Source organism: Dermochelys coriacea, chromosome 7, assembly GCF_009764565.3.
Source record: "Dermochelys coriacea isolate rDerCor1 chromosome 7, rDerCor1.pri.v4, whole genome shotgun sequence".
In the NCBI taxonomy this organism is placed as follows: Eukaryota; Metazoa; Chordata; order Testudines; family Dermochelyidae; genus Dermochelys; species Dermochelys coriacea.
This window is the reverse complement of record NC_050074.1, coordinates 121836118-121854173: the sequence shown is the minus strand read 5'-3', so window position 1 is coordinate 121854173 and position 18056 is coordinate 121836118. Positions and strand designations below refer to the sequence as shown.

General features: G+C 45.8%; 1 protein-coding gene across 1 annotated transcript in view; it reads right to left on the bottom strand.

The window, feature by feature from the left end:
- SH3PXD2A (SH3 and PX domains 2A) overlaps positions 1 to 18056 on the bottom strand; it is a 406607-nt gene that overhangs the window by 144548 nt on the left and 244003 nt on the right. The window contains 1 exon segment of the mRNA XM_038409643.2: positions 199 to 227. Coding sequence (XP_038265571.1) covers positions 199 to 227 — 29 coding nt within the window.

Sequence of the window (18056 nt, the reverse complement as noted above, 5' to 3'; positions counted from 1 at the left end):
TTTCAAAGGCAGTTTAATATAAAAGGCAATTTTCTCTCTGCACAGCTATATTGTCTGTTTGATGCCTCGGTCTCCAACCATCTTGTGCAGGAAAGAGTCAAATCACCATACAATTTCATGCAACAGGAAGTAAATGGAAGGCTCTTAAAATAATCTCTCTACATAGCCATGCATTATATGGAGAATCTGGTCTCTTACCTGATTTTCTTTTTGAGGATCCATATTCCCTAAAAAATAGGCAACAACAGATAGACATGGTTAGTGTTTGGAATGTGGGGAACGAAAAGGGTGTTTCCCAGACTCCCACCCATACACTCAAGGGCTCATCCTCTGCTTTCCCTCCTTTAAACTGGAGGCTAGGGCTGCAAGGCATTGACACACACAGACTTATACACCCTGATCAGCAGCAGCTCATCAGCAGCAGTAGCAGCAGCAGCTGGTGCTTCTGCAGCAGTAGGGGGGCCAATGGACCATGTGATTCAAGACAGAGCAAACCATCTACAACCAGCAAAGCAGGGGAGAAGAGTGTCATTTTCCCCCCTATAAATCAAAGTATTTAATGCCCCATTGCTGAATTAACCCATTACATTCCCTTACAGAGGTAAAAGCAAGTCAAACACTTTCTGCAAAGGTTTCAGAGTAGCAGCCATGTTAGTCTGTATTCGCAAAAAGAAAAGGAGTACTTGTGGCACCTTAGAGACTAACAAATGTATTAGAGCATAAGCTTTCGTGAGCTACAGCTCACTTCATCGGATGCATTCGGTGGAAAACATCAGATGAAGTGAGCTGTAACTCACGAAAGCTTATACTCAAATAAATTTGTTACTTTCTGCAAAGGTGCGGTTGCTATAGGCATATCGTGTATTGCTCACAGTCCCTTCATTTCAAATGCTAATTAACATCTGCATAAACCCCAGCCCCTTCTGGTTATCTCTGTCAAACACTTGTCCTCTCTTTAAAGAGGAAAACTTAGTGGGTTTTTTTTGTTGTTTTCAGGATAGAGAATGTGGCTTTTCTTCTGGATCTACAAATTGAAGGAAGCTGGTGCCTTTGCTCACAGAATAATATGTGGAAGTGCTAGAAGTTGCTATCACAGAAAAGAGGAAAAAGTGCTGAACAGAGCTGGGAGAAATTGGAAAACATTGTTTTATAATTAGAATGAGGGTGAAAATATTTAATTATGGTAACTACTTCTTTCCACTCTCCCAGTGTCCTATCTGTATCTGTCTCTTAAACCCCAACTGTGAAACAGGATGTGTACTCAGGAACCAAGGGTTGCCTGCTACAGATGCCACTGGAGGACTGAGGTCTTTGTCAATTCTTTGGGTAGCGACTGGCTTGTTTATTATCTCTTGTACAGCACTGTGTATTCTATGGGGACATTTAAAAAAGCTGGGAAACACCAAGGATCCCAACGCTGATTATGCAAAATTCAGAATATTTGGGTGATAATCTGAAATGTTGGCATGCTCCCTAAAATCAGAAATGTGTATAGAAATGAATTTGGTATTCCCAAATATTTTGGATCTACCCCCATGACATTTGGATAGCCAGGATTTACTTCTGGTGAAGAAGAAGAAAAATCCCAGTTTCTTTTTGGGTCCCTTCAAATTTTCCAGTCTCACGTATTTCTATGAAACCGTTTTCTCATCAGTCATTTTTGCAATTGTATTTGAGGCAAAGCCCCTATCGTTCATGAACCAATTGGTTTTTGCCCAGAAGCAACATTGTTTTTCATCCACCGTCACAGGGATATACTGTGGGGAGGGGTCTGGAGCACTACGTACTTCATCTATTCTGGGCTGCCCATTAAGGTACGTGCCAACCCAAGCTTTCCTTTATTCAATGACTTTTTTAGCCTACTAGCTACATGTCTTTCATCACGACACCCACTATGGTCAAGGCTGCCGTGCTAAGAGTCTCTGTGGCACGCAGACTAGTGCTTAACAGCAGCCACCAATCAGTTCCTCGTCACAGACCCTACTGCTCGCCTACCCGGTTTTGACAGTGGGCCCTTCTTTACCGATTCCGGACTGGGGAGGCCTCTAAGCAGCCAACCAGCACCATTGCGGTCTTCGAGACAATCCAAGCTGCAGTGCAGATCAAACAAGGATACACATTGTCAAGAAGTGTCCGCTAATGAAATACACTGGTGGGCTCCGAGAGCTCCACTTGGCCAAGAGGAATGCTATTGCTTGGCTTGGTGAATATGCAAATGCTAAATAAATACGCTCCCTGGGAAACTGTGGGCAGCTCCTATAAGTGAGAGTTACTCTTGGGCCACCATTGCACTCCATTCTTGGTGTGCAAATGTGATGAGTGCCGTACAGGCATTGAACCAGAGCTTCCTCGGAGTTACACAGGAAAGTCTCCACAGCACAAACCAAACAGCCAGGCTCACAAGCAGAGAGGTATAACGGATTCACACTCTGTGGATTGAGCACAGAGGGGGACACAGGACACAAATGACTGGGTTGCACAAAATTTTTACACATTTTTCATGAGTCATTAACTAGAAGGTAAAATATCTGAATTCCAAGTATCTTTCCTTTTGGTTATGAAAATTTTGCCCACCTCCAGTCCTGAATCCTTAATTCTGAATATGGTATAATCCATATATCCCACCCCCACCCCCAGGAATTCCCACAAGTGCCTACTGTCATACTGTGGGGCAGTGGCACTACAGACTCCATCTATTCTGGGCTCCAGATTAGCTCCAGGGGAAGCTGTGGGCAGCAGCTGTCAATTAGAGTTCCTTTTGGGCCACCATTAGACCCTGTTCTTCTAAGCTGCATCCCCATAGCTGTGCCAATGAGAAGCCTCAGCTCAGACGCAGACCCTGTATGGATCTCTTGGAGGAACTTTCATACCAGAGGCAGATTTCACACAGAATCAGACAAACAGACGTGCATTTGCTTTATATGATATTCCCATGGCATACGGGCTAGTGGTCTGAATTTAAGCAAGTCTGTCTTCCCCAATGATCATTTTGGTCCCTTCTCCTGATTCCTGCCTCTTGCACTGAAGTTGCTAGGACTGGTCCTGTCAGGTGCACTCAGGATCTTCCACGCTCAGTGACTTCAGTGCAAGACTGAGTCTGTGATGCTGAATTTATCCCTTTGTAATAGCATCCGTTACAACAGACTGAAGAAACAAACAGGCATCTGTGGCTTCACTATGGAATCGGGATGGAGATGCAGGGTTGATAGGGAACATGGGCCCATCGTATATTCAAACTCTTCAAGGCCCTGCCCTGCTCAGTCCCTCCTGCACTGTGGGCCTGATTTTCCTCTCACTTGCACCAGGTTCACACTGGTGTTACTACACCAACTCCAACTGAGTATTGCTGATTTAGATCAGATCAGAGATCAGAATCAGGCTCCATGTCTCTCTAGTCACCCCTTCCTGCCTGGCTCGTGTCTCATGCTATGTCAATGCACACTGATGTTCCCTTGGTCTCCTCCATCACCCCAGCATTCACACCCGGAATGGCTTCTTCGCTCTGGTGTACCACACAACTTTACTCTCCTTCAGATTCCTCCCCAGAACTCACTTCTTCCCATTAGACATCAACCCTGTCCATGTTCACACTTAGCCCTCTTCACTACGCTTTCTTTATTGCCATACCTTGTTGTGTTAAGTCTAATATAAGTCCGAACCCTGGAAAAGGTTACTTTATGCATGTGAATAGTCTCACTGAATTCATGTACATTTTCCCATGTGAATAAGCATTTGCAGGAGCAGCGTCCTAGCTTGTACGCGGCAGGTAATGGGAACCTGCTATTCTAATGTGCCTGTTAAGGCACGATGCTCGCTTACGGTGCTCTGTTATTGTTATTATTAGTTGTGTTACCGTGTTTCCTGGAGCCTATAATTGAATGTCGGGGCCCATTGTGTTAGGGGTGCCACGCAAACATAGTCAGAGTCTCTGCCCCAAGGAGTTTATAATCTAAATTGACAAGACAGACAAAAGATGGGACAAACGAAATATTAATGGCCCACTTTGCCAAGAGGGAGCCGAATAAAGTGATTGCTCAAAGTCTCACAGGAAATCTCAGGCAGAGCTCAGGGCAGAACCAGATCTCATGGGTCCCAGTCCAGAGCCTCAATCACAAGACCATCCTTCCTGAAGAAATAAAATAATAATTACATAAAAACATTTTCTTTTAACCCCCATATTCTCATGGCTCAGACACAGAAACCAGTCATCCTGGTGTAGGTTTTGCTGAACAGGTTTTGACTCTGGTTTTCCTATAATAGGTGAAATTCAGCCTTGCCCAGAGGGCCAGTATGAAGCCTCTAGACCTCTAAAGTTCCCTTCAGCTCTCAGATCTTACAAAGTACATATGTTCTGTGTTGGCCCACTGCACAGGGGTGAATTTCACCCACAGAACTGGGACAGAACCAATCCCTGTTCTTTGAGTCTCCTGAACACTGGTCTTTCAGACAAAATGGAACTTGAATCAAAATCAACATCTCTCCCAAACAGGCTTTGAAAGCCCAAAGCCCAGTGTCCTTGGCCCTCCTCACTGTGAAGGAGAAAGCCCTAGCGGAAATATCAATCCTTGCAGTACCAAAGGGGGCAAAGAAAATGATTAGTCTACTTAAGTAGTATGTTTTTTTGTATATACTCTTTCCATCTTTAACCTCCCATGAGACAAATCCCTCTTTACTGTTTACAAGCAGCAACTGCCCGGCAGCAACGCCTGACTCCATGTTTAATTTTAAAATGCTGTTCATTCATACCCCTTATTGGCTACTGACAGTGTAGGAGCACTGCCACTCTTACTAACCTCTGACGGTGCTTGGTCTAAGTCTGAAGTGCAGGGCTATGCCCAAAGACAGTAAAGAAAATTCTACATCCATAATTATTATTTCAATTGTTAGTTCCTCAGAGCAGGGACCCCATCTTCTTCTGCATTTTGTGTGGCACCAAACACACCATCAAGCACTTAAATCAGACAATAAACTGTGCCCTGCATCAAAAACCGCCTGCCAAGGAGGAGTTTAATATTGTTTCTTTAATTGCCCAGGAAAGGACACTTTTCTGCTAAATGTCCTAAATCACCCTGTTCAACTTCTATGCCACTTGCGATCTAAAAAGATATCTTAACAACATTACAGAGAAGTTTATGGCACATCCTCTCTTTGGAGACTGACTTACATGCCATAGTCAATTATAGATCATAAAAAAATATAGACAAGCACTACTTAGCATCACAGTTGGAAAGGTGCATACAAAAGAGGATTCTTGTTAGAGTTGAGTCAATAAAAGTGTGAACGAAAATAAATGTAAGCTGCTGAGAAGACTGAAAGTGTATATAACTTCCAGAAGGGATCTTCCATGTTTTTCAGCCATGATTCTCATTGTTTGATTTGTACGTAGCCTTCGAAGGGTTCTCTCGAATCCCACATGAAGATTGTGCAATTAAGTTTTATGCAGCTGTCCTCTGAGGGGATTGTCTGAAAAACCAACACCCTTCCCAACCTAGGGATTGGCTTTAGGGATGCAGTTCACCCCTCACAGCCACTGCCAGCTGAGAGTCTGCAATGGGTGTCACTGACTTTCTGTGCTCCCCTTGCACAAATTCTCACTAACTGGGTCTATAGAAGCAGAACTCCAGTGGCCCTGCCATTTACTCAGCCTCATCCCATTCATGGTGGTATACACAGAGATGAGGGAGACCACGTCTCTGATACACTGGAGGTGAAGAGACTGCTCTGCACAGACACACCACCTGTGGACCCCCCGACACACACACCCACTTGTTCTGAAGGGGTACCATGGCATGGAATACTTTATGGGGTTCCTCCAGTAATGGGCATATATCATTCTTTAAGCACAAGGCCTCTTAGGACACATCCAGGCAGCGAGCCTCTGTGCCTTGCTCAACAGAGCCGTAACTTCATAGCACTGTCTAAATCATTATTCTTGCAGTGCTAGCACAAGCCCCGTTAGCCCAAGTCTAATGACCCAGGCTGGGCGGCTCACTGCTGCGGGCTGTGTAGACATTCTCTTGGAATCAGTAAACGAAGGCCCAGCTTCTATTCATTCAGTACAAATTTGTGACCGTGATGTTATTCCATGACCAGAGAAAATAGCATCTGTAAAGTGTGAGGTGCAGGGAATAGTTGCCATAATACGACTGCCCATGCCATGGTCCATCTAGGCCAGTACCCTGTCTTCTGACAGTGGCCAGTGCCAGACGCTTCAGAGGGAATGAACAGAACAGGGCAGTTATCGAGTGATCCAGCTCCTGTTGTCCAGTCCCAGCTTCTAGTAGTCAGAGATTTTGTGACACCCAGACCATGGGGTTGAATCCCTGACCGTATTGGCTAATTGCCATTGATGGACCTATCCTCAATGAACTTATCTCCCAGTTATACTTCTGGCCTTCACAACATCCCCTGGCAGGGTGACTGTGCGTTGTATGAAGCAGTACTTCCTTATGTTAGTTTTAAACCTGCTGCCTATTAATTTCATTGGGGGACACCTAGTTCTTGTGTTATGTGAAGGGGTAAATAACACTTCCTTATTCACTTTCTCCACACCATTTATGATTGTCTAGACCTCTATCACACACACTCCCCCGCACCTTCGTTGTCTCTTTTCTGAAATGAACAGTTCCAGTCTTTTTAATCTCTCCATGTTTGGAAGCTGTTCCATACTCCTAATCATTTTTGTTGCCTTTCTGTGTACTTTTCCAATTCTAATATATCTTTTTTGAGATGGGGTGACCAGCACTGCACGCAATATTCAAGGTGTGGGCATGCCATGAATTTATATACTAGCATTATTATATTTTTTGTCTTATTATCTATCCCTTTCCTAATAGCTACTAATTCACTATGGAGTATTGCTGTGGGAAGTGACAGACCAGGTATTTCAATCAGCAGAAACAGAAGCTACGGGGAAAGTAAACAATCTTCTAATCCATTTAAAAAGAAAAGGAGTACTTGTGGCACCTTGTGAGTAAGGTTGACAAATTTATTTGAGTATTTGTTAGTCTCTAAGATGCCACAAGTACTCCTTTTCTTTTTGTGGATACAGACTAACACGGCTGCTACTCTGAAACCAATCCATTTAGCGGTGTTTGTCATCTCTATTTCCAAAGGAGGTGAAACAGCAGCAGACACCAAGTGGAGGAAGTTAATTTGTAGCCTCCAGAGCATTTAATACATGAATACATAAATTAAAATCAGTTCACATTTGCTGGCTTTTGCCAAGGCTTGTTTAAATATGTTGTAGGCCTCTATGTTCCCATGCTCCTTAATTCCTATGAGTCTTTGAGGCTGTGGGGAGTCACTGGCACTATAGAATGGATGTCATTTCAAATAAACCACTCCAACTATCATTCAATTTCCTATGAACTGGCAGACCGCCAAAACCACTGAACTCCATTCAGTAACTTAGTAACAGGAACAATAATTTCCCCCTTCTGAAGACTGAGATGGTTTGCATATTGGATTATCAACGATTGTTGCAGTTCTTAGAACCATTTTCTCAATGCTATTGACATCTGATTTGACAGTTTATTTAAAAAAACACAATACACCAAAATACCTCTCTCCTACGCTTTACAGTGTCACCATCTTTGCCTTAAGAATGTGCCTTAAAATTTGAGAAAAAAGAAAAGGAGTACTTGTGGCACCAGTCTCTTAGGTGCCACAAGTACTCCTTTTCTTTTTGCGAATACAGACTAACACGGCTGCTACTCTGAAACCTGTTAAAATTTGAGGTGTTCCTTACTGATTTTATTCAAGAGCCAAACTGACATTCACTCTGGGGCTTTTTAGACAAAGCATGATTCCAAATCCACTGCTCCTAGGACTACCACTACATATTGACTGTATTATAGTCACACGTAGGACAGGGCTCCACTGTCACATAAGAACTTCTCAATTTTTGCTTTACGTTAATCCTTGCGCAGTTGGAATTTCAATAAGAGAACAGGGTAAAGCTCATAACTGACCTGCTCTGAAAGCGAAGGTCCTATCCCTTCAGCTAAAGAGGGATCTCCATCAGCTTTTAGAGGTAGACAGTTTATGCTACACAGTTGAGCAATTCAGATTCGTCCATCAGGCAGCGGAGCACACTTTTACACACTTTGCCTCTCTTAGTTTGTTATGCTATTTTGTACCTCAAGATACAGTGTTAACAAATCATAAAGAGCACATTTGATCACTTCCCCCTCTCCCCAAGACAAATAAACAGACGAATAAGATGCTTTAAAAAAAAGCCTTCATTTTTGATATAAATTGTTGCATTGTGGACCCTCTTGAACATGAATCTGTCCTTTCTGAACAGAGGTCCAGCTTTCAGTAGTCTCAGAATGGCCCCCATTGTGATGATATTGAGACGTCTAAGAGTCCAGAATTCCTTGCCTCAAGCAAAAAAGTACTTGAGGGGGGAGAAAAAGTCTGGTGACTTGACTTCAGACACAGGGATTTCTTGTTGGCCTGAAATCCTCATTTGCCTCTAAGAGTGTTAAGGCAACATTGTGTAATCAGCTCCATAAGAGAAAGAAGGCACTACCGAAGAGGTGATCTTCCCTTTCTGTCATCTCTCTGTTATCTTCATAGTGTTACTCAAGTGCTGGCCTGGGACAAACTAATACAGGCTTATTTACCACTCATTTTTGGCATGGCTACAAGTGGTTTCTGACTCTGTAGTATCACATTTGTTGCTCCGTTATGCTCACTGGGACAAATTTGACTCCAGCCTTATTCATTGAAGGCAAACAGGGTGAAATCAACCCAAGTTCTGCCCATGAAAGGCTAATTACAAACTTGGAGACCAAATGTACCTCCAAGATAACACAGGGATTGGGGGACCCTCCAAACATGGCTACCCCTTACTCACTCAGAAGAGGGGGGAAGGAGCTCAGACACCCTTGAAGCAATATACTCTCCTACCTCAGTGGCTCTCAAGTCTTTCTTGACTACTCAAAAAGAAAGGAGTACTTGTGGCACCTTAGAGACTAACAAATTTATTAGAGCATAAGCTTTCGTGAGCTACAGCTCACTTCATCGGATGCATTTGGTGGAAAAAACAGAGTAGAGATTTATATACACACACACAGAGAACATGAAACAATGGGTTTATCATACACACTGTAAGGAGAGTGATCACTTAAGATAAGCCATCACCAACAGCAGGGGGGGGAAGGAGGAAACATTTCATGGTGACAAGCAGGTAGGCTAATTCCAGCAGTTAACAAGAATATCAGAGGAACAGTGGGGGGTGGGGTGGGAGGGAGAAATACCATGGGGAAATAGTTTTACTTTGTGTAATGACTCATCCATTCCCAGTCTCTATTCAAGCCTAAGTTAATTGTATCCAGTTTGCAAATTAATTCCAATTCAGCAGTCTCTCGTTGGAGTCTGTTTTTGAAGCTTTTTTGTTGAAGTATAGCCACTCTTAGGTCTGTGATCGAGTGACCAGAGAGATTGAAGTGTTCTCCAACTGGTTTTTGAATGCTACCCAAGATCCATAAACCTGGAAATCCTGGACGCCCCATCATCTCAGGCATTGGCACCCTGACAGCAGGATTGTCTGGCTATGTAGACTCCCTCCTCAGGCCCTTCGTTACCAGCACTCCCAGCTATCTTCGAGACACCACCGATTTCCTGAGGAAACTACAGTCCATTGGTGATCTTCCTAAAAACACCATCCTAGCCACTATGGATGTAGAAGCCTCTACACCAACATTCCACACAAAGATGGACTACAAGCCGTCAGGAACAGTATCCCCGATACTGTCACGGCTAACCTGGTGGCAGAACTTTGTGACTTTGTCCTGACCCATAACTATTTCACATTTGGTGACAATGTATACCTTCAAATCAGCGGCACTGCGATGGGTACCCGCATGGCCCCACAGTATGCCAACATTTTTATGGCTGACTTAGAACAACGCTTCCTCAGCTCTCGTTCCCTAATGCCCCTACTCTACTTGCGCTACATTGATGACATCTTCATCATCTGGACCCATGGAAAAGAAGCTCTTGAGGAATTCCACCATGATTTCAACAATTTCCATCCCACCATCAACCTCAGCCTGGACCAGTCCACACAAGAGATCCACTTCCTGGACACTACGGTGCTAATAAGCGATGGTCACATAAACACCACCCTATATCGGAAACCTACTGACCGCTATTCCTACCTACATGCCTCTAGCTTTCATCCAGATCATACCACTCGATCCATTGTCTACAGCCAAGCGCTACGATATAACCGCATTTGCTCCAACCCCTCAGACAGAGACAAACACCTACAAGATCTCTATCATGCATTCCTACAACTACAGTACCCACCTGCTGAAGTGAAGAAACAGATTGACAGAGCCAGAAGAGTACCCAGAAGTCACCTACTACAGGACAGGCCCAACAAAGAAAACAACAGAACGCCACTAGCCATCACCTTCAGCCCCCAACTAAAACCCCTCCAACGCATCATCAAGGATCTACAACCTATCCTGAAGGACGAGCCATCGCTCTCTCAGATCTTGGGAGACAGACCAGTCCTTGCTTACAGACAGCCCCCCAATCTGAAGCAAATACTCACCAGCAACCACACACCACACAACAGAACCACTAACCCAGGAACCTATCCTTGCAACAAAGCCCGTTGCCAACTCTGTCCACATATCTATTCAGGGGATACCATCATAGGGCCTAATCACATCAGCCACACTATCAGAGGCTCCTTCACCTGCGCATCTACCAATGTGATATATGCCATCATGTGCCAGCAATGCCCCTCTGCCATGTACATTGGCCAAACTGGACAGTCTCTACGTAAAAGAATGAATGGACACAAATCAGACGTCAAGAATTATAACATTCAAAAACCAGTTGGAGAACACTTCAATCTCTCTGGTCACTCGATCACAGACCTAAGAGTGGCTATACTTCAACAAAAAAGCTTCAAAAACAGACTCCAACGAGAGACTGCTGAATTGGAATTAATTTGCAAACTGGATACAATTAACTTAGGCTTGAATAGAGACTGGGAATGGATGAGTCATTACACAAAGTAAAACTATTTCCCCATGGTATTTCTCCCTCCCACCCCACCCCCCACTGTTCCTCTGATATTCTTGTTAACTGCTGGAATTAGCCTACCTGCTTGTCACCATGAAATGTTTTCCTCCTTCCCCCCCCTGCTGTTGGTGATGGCTTATCTTAAGTGATCACTCTCCTTACAGTGTGTATGATAAACCCATTGTTTCATGTTCTCTGTGTGTGTGTATATAAATCTCTACTCTGTTTTTTCCACCAAATGCATCCGATGAAGTGAGCTGTAGCTCACGAAAGCTTATGCTCTAATAAATTTGTTAGTCTCTAAGGTGCCACAAGTACTCCTTTTCTTTTTGAGAATACAGACTAACACGGCTGCTACTCTGAAACCTGTTTCTTGACTACTGTATCCCTTTTAGGAGTCTCATTTGTCTTGCATACCCCCAACTTTCACCTCACTTAAAAACTACTTGAATACAAAATCAGACATAAAGATACAAAAATGTCACAGGACATTATTACTGAAAAATTGCTGACTTTCTCATTGTTCCCATATATTTGTAAAATAAATCAATTGGAATATAATTATTATACTTACATTTCAGTGTATAGTATTTAAAGCAGTATAAACAAGTCATTGTATGAAATTTTAATTTGTACTGACTTCACTAGTGCTTTTTATATAGCTTGTTGTAAAACTAGGCAAATATCGACATGAGTTGATGTACCCTCTGAAAGACACCTGCATACTCCCAGGGGCATGCGTACCCCTGGTCGAGAACCATGGCTCTTTCCTCCAGATCCTCCCAGTCCAGGGATCTGTATGTAAGTGGTACTTTGTGGCAAGTGACAGACATTGTCCCCATCTTCTCCCATTTCTGAGGGGATCCCCAGATCAGCCACCAACTGTGGAACCTTGCCTATGCTTCCAGGGAGCAGGAGTCAGGGGAAACAGAGGTCACAGAGAAGCAAACAGCTGCAGGTTTGAGAGATGGCTGCTCTACTTATTTTGATTTTATTTTATTAAGATCAAGTGACTCTCCTGGAGGAAGACTTGGTATTAAGTGCTACAGATATATGGCACTGGGGCACAGTGAAAGAGCCCCGGCCCCACAAGCCATCCCAGCCAGCAGTGAGAAAGGGCTCTGTAGAACCAGGAGGCTTTGGGAATATTGTGACAGTCAATTAAAGCCATAAAGAAAAGGAGTACTTGTGGCACCTTAGAGACTAACAAATTTATTAGAGCATAAGCTTTCGTGAGCTACAGCTCACTTCATCGGCGAAAACTTATGCTCTAATAAATTTGTTAGTCTCTAAGGTGCCACAAGTACTCCTTTTCTTTTTGCGAATACAGACTAACAAGGCTGCTACTATGAAACCAATTAAAGCCATGTGATCCTTCTCCTGTAAGGGTCACCCAGCACTAGGAAATACAACATGGATGTTTACAGCAGGCTTTTCCTGGAAAGAGGCACTACGAAAACAAGGTCTTGCCTAAGAATCACATCCCATCTGTTTCTGCTTTGTCCTGTTTATCCCCTCCCATGGTAAGTTTCTCCACAGGAGATCAAAACGTATTTACCTCACCAAGGACCCCGTTTCTGCAAGGTACTGAGTGCCTCCTGAAAGCCGACCTCCCAGCTGTCTCTAATGAAAGCGCCAAATTTACCTCCATCCCACAATGGGCAAAGACGTGTCATTTTATTACTGTACATTATTTATAGCAGAAATACTAAATATTAAAAACAAGGTCATGACATTAATCATTGTAATGCTCCCTAAGCTGCTGCTTTTCCAGTTGTGCCCTTCACTTCAATATTTGGAACAAATGCACACACATGCGCACAGTCTATATAAAAATATGCATCTTATTACCATTACAAACGACTTACTGGATGCTAGAGAGACAAGATGTGGGAGGTGATATCTTTTATTGGACAAACTTCTGTTGGTGAGAGAGACGAGCTTTCAAGCTTACACAGCGCTCTTCTTAAAGCTTGTCTCCCTCATTAACAGAAGTTGGTCCACCAAAAGACATACCTCACCCTCCTTGTCTCTCTCTAACATCCTGGAACCAACATAGCTACACCACCACGGCATACATTACTGGATGTTAGCATGTTAAGTAAACGTGGAACTTTATAAACAACTTTGGCCAATAACCTCTCATAGAAATATTAATAATCTGATAAAAAAAGTAATAGGGCAGCAAGTGTTTTGAATTTTTTGCTTGATTTGCAGCTGGCATTCTAGTTATGGTATAATAGCAGTGTCCAACCCTCGAGCGGCGGGCTGTTTGTAGAACTTAAGGTTCTAAACTGTGAGCCTCGAGGGTGGCGATGTTAAGAAGAAAATTTTCAACTCCTAATCAAATCAAATGTGGTCCCGGAGCCATGCCCTGCCATTTTGAAACAGAAGTGTTTGAATCAGCAGAAGCACTATATGGGGACAGTATATCTGCAGTCTCAGGAGTAGGGTGCCAGGCGTCCAGTTTTTGACCGGAACGCCTGGTTGAAAAGGGACCCTGGCGGCTCCGGCTAAAAGTCCAGTTGGTCGCAGTGGCTGGCTTTGCGCAGCTCCTGGAAGCGGTCGGCGTGTTCCATCGGCTCCTTGGCGCTAGGGGCGTCCTGGGGGGCTCCATGTGCTACAGAAACTGCGGACAATGGGAGATGCAGGGGCAGCACCTGCAGACGGGGGTAGCACAGCTTCCCTGGCTGCGCCTGCGCCTAGGAGCCGGAGGAACATGCCGGCCACTTCCGGGAGCCCCTGAGGTAAGTACTGCCCAGAGCCTGCACCCCAAACCGCCTCCCACACCCCAACCCCTGCCCCAGCCCTGAGCCCCCTCCCACACCCAAAGTCCCCCTCCCACACCCAGAGCCTCGCGAACCAGCTGAGCGGCAGCGAACCAGCGGAGCAGCGGGGACAGCAGAGCAGCTCACAGCAGGAGTTTGCCTGGGACTGGTAAGTATCCGAGTGTGTGTGTTTGCTTGCTGAGGAAGTATCCGAGCGTGTGTTTGCTGGGAGGGCAGGGAGAGAGCCTGAGTGAGTGTCTGATTGGCTGCTAGCCTGCAGGGGGCGGGCATTAGGGTTGTCTGTGTGTTTGCGTCAGGGAAGCCTGGCTGTTTAAAAATAGCCAGAGCCTCGCGAACCAGCTGAGCAGCGGGGACAGCAGAGCAGCTCACAGCAGGAGTTTGCCTGGGAGTTCGCCTGGAGTGAGCCCAGTGAGGCTTACATCTTGCCAACGTCTCTGAGGAAGCTCATAGTAGGTAGGTGATATGGAAGGGGGGGATTCAGCCGTTGTGACCTGCACTGGATGTGCCATGTTTGTCTTTCTTCCACAGGACAGAAGCGACTTTGTCTGTACAAAGTGCAAGCTGGTCTCCATATTGGAAGAGAAGATTGAAGGTCTGGAGCAACAGGTAACGACCCTGCGTTGTATACGAGAGACTGAGGATTTTCTGGACCCAAATCAGGATAGCCGTCTAGGGGCACAAAGCTCCAAAGATATAGAGCAGGTTGCACAGAGGAGCCAAGAGGCCAGTGAAGAAGCTTGGCAACATGTGACCTCCAGAAGAGGTAAGCGGAATGTCCGGGTTCCAGTAACACAGACACAGGTAACTAACCGCTTTCATGTTCTCTCCACAGGTACCAATGCGGAGAGTGGACCAGATGATATGTCTGGGGGGAGAAAGCAGAAGGAGACTCCGCTGGTTGGGAGGCATGAGATGCGATGTCCTGAGGTTGGGGGTTCCACGACCACCACTCCAAGAGGAGAAGGCGGGTGGTGGTGGTCGGGGGACTCTCTCCTCCGGGGGACTGAGTCATCTATCTGCCGCCCTGACCGGGAAAACCGAGAAGTCTGCTGCTTGCCAGGGGCTAAGATTCGTGATGTGACGGAGAGACTGCCGAGACTCATCAAGCCTCGGATCGCTACCCCTTCCTGCTTCTCCACGTGGGCACCAATGATACTGCAAGAATGACCTTGAGCGGATCACTGCGGACTACGTGGCTCTGGGAAGAAGGATAAAGGAGTTGGAGGCGCAAGTGGTGTTCTCGTCCATCCTCCCCGTGGAAGGAAAAGGCCTGGGTAGGGACCGTCGAATCGTGGAAGGTCAACGAATGGCTACGCAGGTGGTGTCGGAGAGAAGGCTTTGGATTCTTTGACCATGGGATGGTGTTCCATGAAGGAGGAGTGCGGGCAGAGACGGGCTCCATCTTACGAAGAGAGGGAAGAACATCTTTGCCAGCAGGCTGGCTAACCTAGTGAGGAGGGCTTTAAACTAGGTTCACCGGGGGAAGGAGACCAAGCCCTGAGGTAAGTGGGAAAGCGGGATACCGGGAGGAAGCACAGGCAGGAAGGTCTGTGAGGGGAGGGCTCCTGCCTCATACTGGGAATGAGGGGCGATCAACAGGTTATCTCAAGTGCTATATACAAATGCACAAAGCCTTGGAAACAAGCAGGGAGAACTGGAGGTCCTGGTGATGTCAAGGAATTATGACGTGATTGGAATAACAGAGACTTGGTGGGATACTCACATGACTGGAGTACAGTCATGGATGGTTATAAACTGTTCAGGAAGGACAGGCAGGGCAGAAAAGGTGGGGGAGTAGCACTGTATGTAAGGGAGCAGTATGACTGCTCAGAGCTCCGGTACGAAACTGTGGAAAAACCTGAGTGTCTCTGGATTAAGTTTAGAAGTGTGTGCAACAAGAGTGATGTCATGGTGGGAGTCTGCTATAGACCACGGACCAGGGGGATGAGGTGGATGAGGCTTTCTTCCGGCAACTCACGGAAGCTACTAGATCGCATGCCCTGATTCTCATGGGTGACTTTAATTTTCCTGATATCTGCTGGGAGAGCAATACGCGGTGCATAGACAATCAGGAAGTTTTTGGAAAGCGTAGGGGACAATTTCCTGGTGCAAGTGCTAGGGGAGCCAACTAGGGGGAGCGCTTTTCTTGACCTGCTGCTCACAAACCGGGTAGAATTAGTGGGGAAGCAAAAGTGGATGGGAATCTGGGAGGCAGTGACCATGAGTTGGTTGAGTTCAGGATCCTGACGCAGGGAAGAAAGGTAAGCAGCAGGATACGGACCCTGGACTTCAGGAAAGCAGACTTTGACTCCCTCAGGAACAGATGGCCAGGATCCCCCTGGGGGACTAACATGAAAGGGAAGGGAGTCCAGGAGAGCTGGCTGTATTTCAAGGAATCCCTGTTGAGGTTACAGGGACAACCATCCCGATGAGTCGAAAGAATAGTAAATATGGCAGGCGACCAGCTTGGCTTAATGGTGAAATCTTAGCGGATCTTAAACATAAAAAAGAAGCTTACAAGAAGTGGAAGGTTGGACATATGACCAGGGAAGAGTATAAAAATATTGCTCGGGCATGTAGGAAAGATATCAGGAGGGCCAAATCGCACCTGGAGCTGCAGCTAGCAAGAAATGTCAAGAGTAACAAGAAGGGTTTCTTCAGGTATGTTGGCAACAAGAAGAAAGCCAAGGAAAGTGTGGGCCCCTTACTGAATGAGGGAGGCAAGCTAGTGACAGAGGATGTGGAAAAAAGCTAATGTACTCAATGCTTTTTTTGCCTCTGTTTTCACTAACAAGGTCAGCTCCCAGACTGCTGTGCTGGGCATCACAAAATGGGGAAGAGATGGCCAGCCCTCTGTAGAGATAGAGGTGGTTAGGGACTATTTAGAAAGGCTGGACGTGCACAAGTCCATGGGGCCGGACGAATTGCATCCGAGAGTGCTGAGGGAATTGGCGGCTGTGATTGCAGAGCCCTTGGCCATTATCTTTGAAAACTCGTGGCGAACGGGGGAAGTCCCGGATGACTGGAAAAAGGCTAATGTAGTGCCCATCTTTAAAAAAGGGGAAGAAGGAGGATCCTGGGAACTACAGGCCGGTCAGCCTCACCTCAGTCCCTGGAAAAATCATGGAGCAGGTCCTCAAAGAATCAATCCTGAAGCACTTAGAGGAGAGGAAAGTGATCAGGAACAGTCAGCATGGATTCACCAAGGGAAGGTCATGCCTGACTAATCTAATCGCCTTTATGATGAGATTACTGGTTCTGTGGATGAAGGGAAGCAGTGGATGTTATTGTTTCTGACTTTAGCAAAGCTTTTGACACGGTCTCCCACAGCATTCTTGTCAGCAAGTTAAGGAAGTATGGGCTGGATGAATGCACTATAAGGTGGGTAGAAAGCTGGCTAGATTGTCGGGCTCAACGGGTAGTGATCAATGGCTCCATGTCTAGTTGGCAGCCGGTGTCAAGTGGAGTGCCCCAGGGGTCGGTCCTGGGGCCCGTTTTGTTCAATATCTTCATAAATGATCTGGAGGATGTGTGGATTGCACTCTCAGCAAATTTGCGGATGATACTAAACTGGGAGGAGTGGTAGATACGCTGGAGGGGAGGGATAGGATACAGAAGGACCTAGACAAATTGGAAGATTGGGCCAAAAGAAATCTAATGAGGTTCAATAAGGATAAGTGCAGGGTCCTGCACTTAGGATGGAAGAATCCAATGCACCGCTACAGACTAGGGACCGAATGGCTCGGCAGCAGTCCTGCGGAAAAGGACCTAGGGGTGACAGTGGACGAGAAGCTGGATATGAGTCAGCAGTGTGCCCTTGTTGCCAAGAAGGCCAATGGCATTTTGGGATGTATAAGTAGGGGCATAGCGAGCAGATCGAGGGACGTGATCGTTCCCCTCTATTCGACACTGGTGAGGCCTCATCTGGAGTACTGTGTCCAGTTTTGGGCCCCACACTACAAGAAGGATGTGGATAAATTGGAAAGAGTACAGCGAAGGGCAACAAAAATGATTAGGGGTCTAGAGCACATGACTTATGAGGAGAGGCTGAGGGAGCTGGGATTGTTTAGTCTGCAGAAGAGAAGAATGAGGGGGATTTGATAGCTGCTTTCAACTACCTGAAAGGGGGTTTCAAAGAGGATGGCTCTAGACTGTTCTCAATGGTAGCAGATGACAGAACGAGGAGTAATGGTCTCAAGTTGCAATGGGGGAGGTTTA